This window comes from Xenopus tropicalis, chromosome 6 (genome assembly GCF_000004195.4).
Source record: "Xenopus tropicalis strain Nigerian chromosome 6, UCB_Xtro_10.0, whole genome shotgun sequence".
NCBI classification, from domain to species: Eukaryota; Metazoa; Chordata; class Amphibia; order Anura; family Pipidae; genus Xenopus; species Xenopus tropicalis.
In genome coordinates this window covers 131,723,255-131,731,991 of record NC_030682.2, presented here as the reverse complement: position 1 = coordinate 131,731,991, position 8,737 = coordinate 131,723,255, and the positions used below count along the sequence as shown (strand labels likewise).

Sequence of the window (8,737 nt, the reverse complement as noted above, 5' to 3'; positions counted from 1 at the left end):
ATTTTCCAGCACGTCGTCGTCATAGGCTACGTCACTTTCCGAGGACTGAATTCGACCGCCATTTTGACCAAGGGCAATGTTGCAGTCAGCGTACTGGAGACGACATGTTGGTAGTGGGAAACCAGACTTGTTATTACTAGGGGCCGTGTGACAGGAGCAGAGGTTGGAGGGCGGAGCTAGGTGGAGGTCACACACGCCCCCTTTCCCCGCATGATGTAACGTGTGTCTGTATGTGTCAGGCTGGGGAGCCGGGGTACGTACGTTGCACATGGCTGCTCCCTCTGACCCAGCGCAGCGGCCAGCCCTTCCGGCCAGTCCCCTGAATGCTGTGGGGCAGGTGTTCAGGCATGTTCGTTATGAAAACCTGGTGGCCGGCCTGAGCGGGGGAGTCATTTCCACTCTTGTGCTGCACCCCCTGGACTTGGTTAAGATCCGCTTCGCAGGTAACGGCATTGTGGGAAGGCTGCTGGGAGTTTGGGAAAAGCACTTGTGGTGCAGGACCCCATGGCTCACTTTGGGGCACAGAGAGCTTCATGGCGGCAGAAAGAGGCATCTACATCTGTTATTGAACTACAAATCCCACAGCCCCCCCCCCCCATATACAGCCTTCATATAGGGGTGGGTTTGGAGAGTTGTAGTTCAACAGCAGTTGTAAGGCTGGGCAGTCCTGATACATAGACCTCACACATCAACAAATGTTAGACATTATAATTAACTGTGATGCCCAAGGGAGGTATTATCTCTTCCCTACCCTATAACAGCCCTGGAGACCTGTATTACCCTGTATAACCAGTGGCTCAGGGGCAACATGTTGCTCCCCAACCCCTTGGATGTTGCTCTCAGTGCCCCCAAACCAGGGAGTTATTTTTGAATTCCTGACTTGGGGGCAAGTTTTGGTTGAATAAAAACAAGATTTCCTACCAAATAAAGCCCCTGTAAGCTGATAGTGTGCATAGAGGCCCCTAATAGCCAATCACAGCCCTTATTTGGCTCCTCCATGAACTTTTATGGTGCTTGTGTTGCTCTCCAAGTCTTTTTACATTTGACTGTGGCTCACGAGTAAGAAAGGTTGGGGTTCCCTGCTGTATAACATGGGCAGTTTGGCATTAGATGAGCACCTAATCCTACACTGGCAATGTTTCCCTCCATTTCACATACCCCAAAGGGTACCCACTGGAAGGCAAATCTGAATTGGGTTACACTGTATGGATAGAGTAGAAATGTCGCAGGAGTGTTTGATTCTGTATTATGGATAAACAACCTGCAGCCAAGAGACATGTTGGGAATGCTGGGAGATTTGGTTTAACAACAGCCTGCAGGTCACAGACTGAACATTATGGGTTAAATCTTGTTTTAGGCAAACTAAACTAATCCCAAATGAAGGAAAGAATTTGCTGGAGGCAAAATAGATAGACACGACAGAATACTGTGCAAGTAACTTGTTCCATATAGTGGGCTGGTAATCCCATGCTCACGGCCCATATAAAATAAGATATCAAAGGGAAAATGCTGTGGGCGAGTGCATGTACCATATTAGTAACTGTATTAGTAAATATTCTATCCTCTTTGCTTTTTACTTTCTTTGCAGTTAGCGATGGCCTGGAGTTACGACCCAAATACAGGGGCATCTTGCACTGTTTGTCCACAGTGTGGCAGCGAGAGGGGCTGCGGGGTCTGTACCAAGGTGTTACCCCTAACATGTGGGGAGCTGGAGCCTCTTGGGGCTTGTACTTCTTCTTGTAAGTGATGGCAGTGACATAGGCAATATAGAAAATATGACCTTTATACTCCTACTTGGGTAATCTATCATTCGCCTCTCTCAGTGTAAGCCACACATGGTTATTGCATATGCCTTGAGCACCGGTCTGTAGAAACACAATAGGGTTCCTTTATTGTATCTGGGGACTGGCATGGGAAAAACACATGGGGTATAAGCCTATCCTGGCATGGTATGCGGCACAGAGAGCTGCGGGAGTTAGATGAGAGGGGGGCCTTGGCAATGTAGAAAAATATTCATTTGTACTGCCATAATATCTGTTTGCATGTCCCACTATGGCAATGCATTTTTGTATTCCCTTAGAGCCAGATGCCACAGGACTTATATACAGTAATACTGCTGCTTAATCTGGGAAATGTGCTGCTCTAGAAGTCTCCCTGTGGGTCTAGGAGAGTGACGCACAGACAGGGCTGATGATCTGTGCGCACAAACCTATTTACTTGCCCCTCTGCTATTCTCTCTTTCAGCTATAATGCTGTTAAAGCCTACAAGAAAGAAGGGCGAGCAGAGGACCTGAGTGCCATAGAGCACCTTTTATCTGCTGCTGGTGCAGGTGGGTAATGGAGCAAATGGAGACGGCTGTAGGCATTCAGGGGCAATAGAATTTGGACCCCAGTTACAAAAGTTGCTGGTGTATGGGCGTGCAACTCAAAGTTCTCCAGTTTGGTCTAAAAGCTGAATTTTGTACAGCACTTGTGGGACTGAGGATAATGCCCCAGAGGAGCTTATAAGAGACATCAGCAGTCTAGAGTTTCTCTCTGTACAGGAAAGAGTTTCTCTGTATGGGAAGAGTCTTAAAACTGCCTTCCAAGTGCCCCTTCTTTTAGTGTTGGTCGGTATTTAAGGCCAAAATTGCCTAAGCTGATTGTCCATATTGTGATGGGTGTGTCCGCTATAAAGCCCTTTCTCAGTTACACTGTTCATTGTAATCACTGATACTGTGCCATATTTTTTGCACAAGGTGGCGCTATAGAGCATTAGACTCCTATAACTTGTATGTTGCTTACTGGTGTCTGTCACTTTTTTTCGGGGTTAATATAAATACAATTTGAGATGTCAGCAATGTTGGGTTTTCCAATGGATTTTTATTTTAGTAGCTGATAGTATGTTATTAAACTAGGATTAATTGCGCAGTGCTGTGTTTTCAGCTTGTCTGACCAATGTTATGTGTCATATAAATCAGTGCTGGAAACTGATGGATTTATCCACTTGCTGATTTCAGGAGCCTTAACACTATGCTTTACAAACCCAATATGGGTTACTAAGACCCGGCTGGTTCTGCAATATGATGCTGGGATTGACTCCACAAAGCGGCAGTACAGAGGAATGTTCCATGCACTTGGGAAGATTTACAGACACGAGGGAATACCTGGGCTTTACAAGGTACGTGAACTTACTGTTCTGCTTTTCTATTGTTACCTGATGGGGAGTAGTGGGTAAGTCTGCCCTGTGAATTCAGACCTACTGTATTAGGTTGGCCATACACATACCGGTAAAATCTTCAAATGATATTTGTTATGTGTATGCTGGAGGGACAATCCCTGCCACTATCTACCAAAAATATCAGTTGGTATGTCGCTTGGGAAATTTTAAGAATATAAAAATATTTATCAAAGCAGAGAACACCTACATTTTGCTCATAGGGCTTCCAAAAATTGAAGGGTCATTGTCCCAGAACTTGGGTAAATTGTTTGTGTCTGTAGTTTACATTGTTATATTGTACATGAATTGAATGAAAAACTGTATGTGGAACTGTTTCTTAGTAACTAACTCAACGTTCTGTTTATAGGGGTTTATCCCAGGCCTGCTGGGAACCTCCCACGGGGCTCTTCAATTTATGGCCTATGAGGAACTAAAGATGGATTACAACAAGCATCTAAACCGTCCAAGTGACACAAAACTGGTACTTTATTTTACATCCATGATCATGGGTAAAGTAGCACTGTGCAGCCTTGTGAACCTTCACTCACTGAACCCAAATGTGTGTGTGTCGGGGATAAAAAAAACTAAACAAAACAAAACTCATCGCTTACCTAACTGGCATGTTGGTCCCCCCACATGTGCAGTCAAAATGTTATAAATATCACAAATGATGGTGTCTGTGTGCATCCATCTCAAGACCAACTACTTCTTATTTATTCTATAACTCATTAGCCTGAAACTGCTGTTCTTTTTGTTCCAGAGCACACTGGAATATATCACAATGGCAGCGCTCTCTAAAATATTTGCAGTCAGTGCTACATACCCTTACCAGGTGGTGCGTGCCAGGTTACAGGATCAGCACAACAGATATACGGGTGTCATAGATGTGATCCGCAGGACATGGAGGTAAGAATGATAGATGATACTTATTTATTCTGGGAACCCAACAGTGACATTTGCCATTTCCAACATACACAAAGCTTCATCACAGGGCTTGTAATGAATTCTGGTGTTTCTCAATAATAACATAACACAATATTTTAGGAGCTAAAACAATGTTTGCATCTAATTTGCCCATGCTTGGCAACTGGTTTCCCTAGTTGCCAAGTTAATTTGTTATTGTGGTTGTTGTTACTTTTCATTAAATAACAGCTTATACCCCAAGCTGGAGAGCTGCAAACCAAGCCCAAAATAAAGACCAACTGTATATTGTTGTAAGGTGCTGCTTTTAATATTACACTATATGTTATTTGATCTGATTAAAGGAGACCTAGCATAACTGAACACCCCCTCTCAGTCTTGTAAGCAGTAATGAATTATATGTGGAACTGGTTTCACTCTGGGCTTAAAAGGATCATTATGCTTAAAAATAGCGTCTTTATAGATCGGCTAGAGTCCCTGTCTGTGTTTCAGATGAGGGGTGGGCAAGTTCTAATTGGTTCATGCCAGAAGCACAGTGGGAGGGGGATAGCAAATCACAGCCCTGCAGTCACACAAGCTCAGGTAAGCGTAGCTGCTCGTTCCTGTCCTACAGTGCCCAAAACACATGACACACTGGCACATTCTTGGTTTTTTACACAATATGTCCCCTTTAAGAGGAACATCTAAATGAGTATAATGTATATCTTTAAAGGAAAACTCTAACCCCGAACAATGTAGGTCTCTATAAAAATAAATGTAAACCCCTGCTTCATCTAAATAAACCATTTTTCATAAAAATATTCTTTTTATACTTTTTTTTTGTTAGCATTACCTAACAATAATTTGGCAAAATTCTTTAATAGGTCACTTAAGATAATATAATCTATCTGTTGGTTAAGTATTCATTCTCGGGGTATAGTATTTAAGAATGTGGGGGGTGGGGGGGGGGGGCTGATGCAACAGACTCCCTGGTGTCCCTGCAGAGGGCTAAGGCTACCGACTTTTACAGGAAAGAAGGAGTTCATGGCTTTTATAAAGGGATCGTTCCTAACATTCTGCGAGTGACTCCCGCTTGCTGCATCACTTTTGTGGTGTATGAAAAAGTGTCGCACTTCCTACTTGGCTTCAGGAACCACAGAGACTGAAATAAATTTGTGATCGAATGGCAAAGGATTTTTCCCAATGCTGAAATACAGAATTAGGAGAATCATTCAACATGGACCGACTCCAGAATTCCCAATGGACTTTTGAGAAGGAAACGCATATCATCTGTTTGGGGATGGGGTTTAAACATGCCGGAATGCAGCTTTCTCTTTTATTTATATATTTTTTGTGTTAAAAATGGTAAAATGTTTATAGAACTTTTTTAATTTTTGCAAGACTTTAAGTGCCAGTGAAGGTTACTGGTTATTTTTATTTATCTCTGCTGGTATTTTTACTTTATACAGAACTTACAGATTATAATTAACTGTTGGCAAGTAATAAAAACTTCTATTCTGCTGAAATTGCTGGATCTTGTGTGTGCTATAAACAACCCCTCCTAATTTAATTCTCCCATCCCCTTTACCAGTTTAGTTGCAGTCTCTGCACTCTCCCCAACTCATTAATATCCTTCGTAAGGACTGGAGCCCAAAACTGCACCGCATACTCAAGGTGAGGCCTTACCAGGGATCCAGTTTTCCAATTTAGTCAAATCTCTTAGTAAAGCAGCAGCACCCTGCATGTAATGTGTAGCTTTGCACAGTTTAGTATCATCAGCAAAAAAAAACAAAGACTTACAAAGTCCAACTCAAGGTTATTAATAAACAAATTAAAAATCAAAGGACCAAAAAACGGTTCCTTTTCAAACCGTTTAGTAAATATTTTACTATTAAAATATAGATATATATGTAGTTATTTATTTTCAACTGCACCATGTGTATGTCACAATTCTAAGGCTGCATAAAACAGACTTGGTTGGCTGCCTGTTAAACAAAACCCATACAATAAAATAGTTGGAGCAAATTAAAATCCAGACCAACAATTAGGGTTTGCATTTTATTACAAATGTATTTATTTTTTTACAAAAATACAATGTATATTATATTAATATATATATAAAAATATATTTCTATACAAATTTAATATAAAAATATATATGAAAATAATATAAATATTATATAAAATAGTCCATACGGTGCACACCATTTGCACACCATAGAAATTCTTCCTATCCTATCTAGGGGTCCAGCACAGTAGAACCCAGAGTTTATGTCTGCATGGGGACTGCAACGAAATGCCGTAAATTCCGGGGAAACGTAAAATACAGGCATGAACGAAAGCAGATTGCCTGTATGGGACCTCATAAATACGGCATGAATCCCAGAAAACATAAAATCCGCTGATGTAAAATTGCGGCTCTACTGTGTATAGTTCGTAGAAAATATTGGGCAGAGACTGACGGTTTGGAAAAGGGCGCTCACACTATAACATCTATTTAGTGTCTATCGCATGTCCGTAAGTAACCAACTCATAATTCTTTTCAGAATGTTTTCTGTTGGTACTTGCACTGCTATTTCTGGTTTAAGCTTTCCTTCTATTGGTCCAGACTGAACTTGCGTCCCTTTTTCTCTGCCATACTGAAACTCTTGTATTTGTGCAGTTGGTCGCACAGGATTTGTTTCAGTTCCTTGGGTTTGGGTCTGGGTTAGCTCTTCAATCTCAGCATCAGGAAGTTGTCCATTGGGAAGAATGATGTTTTTCAACAAAGATCGTTTCTTCCTGATTTTCGGTTTCTCATCTGTCTCAACTTTGCTAGCGATCCACTTAATAAAGTATTTGGTGGAAGTGTAAACACCTGGCTTTTTGCCTCTTGCACAGCCTGATCCCCAGCTTGTGATTCCAACTACAGCGTAGGTTCTTGATTTCTGCGTTTTGCACATCAAAGGTCCTCCGCTGTCTCCCTACAAGAAAAAGAAACATTATTAAAACAAACATACTTAAGAGTACTTAAGAGTAAATTTATTTTAATCTTATTTTAAAAAAGAAGATCTCAAGTACCTGGCAGCTGTCGATGCCTCCTTTCTCATGGCCTGCACATAGGTTGTATTCCCCTATGGAGCCATCATACCAGTCTTTGGAGTTACATTTTTTGGAATCTATTTGATGCACACGGGCCTCTTGCAAAATTTCTGATGGTTCTCCAGCTAAGGAGGAAAAAAGACAGACTTGTTAGCCAATGGCTTTCTCCATCAACCCTTCCCCATTAGTTACATTGGAATAAGGTAAATTATAATGATATGGTTATTAATATGGGGTCATTATATGAAGTTTATTGAAGTAAATAGGTAAATGTAACCAGGTCATTCATGAGTCTGGGATCAACCCATGAAAGGTAAAGAAATAAGAAACTGCAGAACTTACATTCTTCATCCAGAACTCCCCATCCTGCAATGTAACAGTCGGTCTTCTTCTCGACATTAGCAAACTCTGTTGGGAAACAAGCCGGTTGTACATAGTCTGTAAACACAATAGGCTTGTCTAACCGCAACAGAGTAATGTCATTTGCCTCAGTCGTTGGATTATAGGCTTTGGGCTGTACGACTTCTTTTATTTTTCGGATTTGCACTGATGATTCTAGAACTTTTAAGTTGTTTGCTCCAAATACGAGCCTCCAAGATTTAGTTTCTTCCTTCCTGAAATATCAAGAGAACATCTAGTTATGGTATTGACAAATGTACAAAAAAGGAGGATCAAAGTAACGTTAAATAAAAACTAATGAAGGCAAGTGGAGTTGGTATAGGAACACTGAGCACTTACCTTTCCAGATGCTTAAAACAATGCGCTGCTGTCAGAACCCAAATTTCATTCAAGACGCTTCCTCCGCAAAGATGTGAGAATTCTTTCCCAGTGGGGCTCTGTATGCTCACCATCCATGGCCACTTCCCAGGTGGGGAATTTTGTCCTCCAACAATCCGGGAGCCCTTATTAAATAAAGGTCGGTTTCCACAAACTGTTGGAGATAAGGAAACATTATATAATGGACAATATGTGGAAAAATGCAATGCTAAATATGAAATATACTTGTATGAAATTAGTTAGAAACATAATATAAACATAGATATAAAAACTTAATAATATTCCTAATTTGTAGTTACTTTAAAATATGAGGGTATTAGAGTTTATATGGGTAACAAAACTCCTCAGGGACTTCTAATATGCTAGTATATTACAATTGCAGGTACAAGATTTACTGTTTACAACACTATACATTCCATTCCCATATCACTGATACTTACTGCCGCCGATGGCACTCTCAGATTCATAAATAAGATAAAATATAAAGAATATAAAAAAGATTGGTAATAAATTGAAAGTCTGTCTTGTCATCTTGACGACTTAACAGAAATGATTGGTAGAAAGCAAGCTGCACACAATGTCAGCTACAGTGATGACATCACAATGGAAGTTCTAATCATGGCATCACAGTAAAAGCTGTAACCATGACAACACAAACTGGGTTGGTTACTGCACTACTAAAAGTAGATTAATATAAAGGCATGACATTTATATAAAAGTTCTCTCAGATATGAAATGGTATATGGTGCCATTTCTACCTATTTCTTCCTTTGCTATCTC

General features: G+C 40.8%; 2 protein-coding genes across 3 annotated transcripts; one reads left to right on the top strand and one right to left on the bottom strand.

The window, feature by feature from the left end:
* Positions 1-89: 89 nt before the first annotated feature.
* On the top strand, positions 90-5,625 carry slc25a32 (solute carrier family 25 (mitochondrial folate carrier), member 32). 2 transcript variants are annotated; one of them, XM_031903432.1, is made up of 7 exons: positions 90-443; positions 1,589-1,739; positions 2,245-2,330; positions 3,000-3,160; positions 3,567-3,680; positions 3,960-4,105; positions 4,613-5,061. In XM_031903432.1, exons 1-7 carry the CDS (start codon positions 269-271, stop codon positions 4,614-4,616), a joined length of 837 nt encoding a protein of 278 aa, XP_031759292.1. In that variant the 5' UTR covers positions 90-268; the 3' UTR covers positions 4,617-5,061. The 2 variants fall into 2 exon arrangements, with proteins under 2 accessions (XP_031759292.1, NP_001107692.1); NM_001114220.1 differs by lacking the exon at positions 4,613-5,061 and adding an exon at positions 5,130-5,625 and having other exon boundaries at positions 177-443.
* A 518-nt stretch (positions 5,626-6,143) lies between these two features.
* Positions 6,144-8,489, bottom strand: LOC116411577 (acrosin-like). The gene is made up of 5 exons (XM_031904074.1): positions 8,398-8,489; positions 7,919-8,111; positions 7,523-7,794; positions 7,160-7,305; positions 6,144-7,062 (listed from the first exon to the last, which is right to left on the bottom strand). Exons 1-5 carry the CDS (start codon positions 8,486-8,488, stop codon positions 6,604-6,606), a joined length of 1,161 nt encoding a protein of 386 aa, XP_031759934.1. The 5' UTR covers position 8,489; the 3' UTR covers positions 6,144-6,603.
* Between the last annotated feature and the right edge of the window lie 248 nt (positions 8,490-8,737).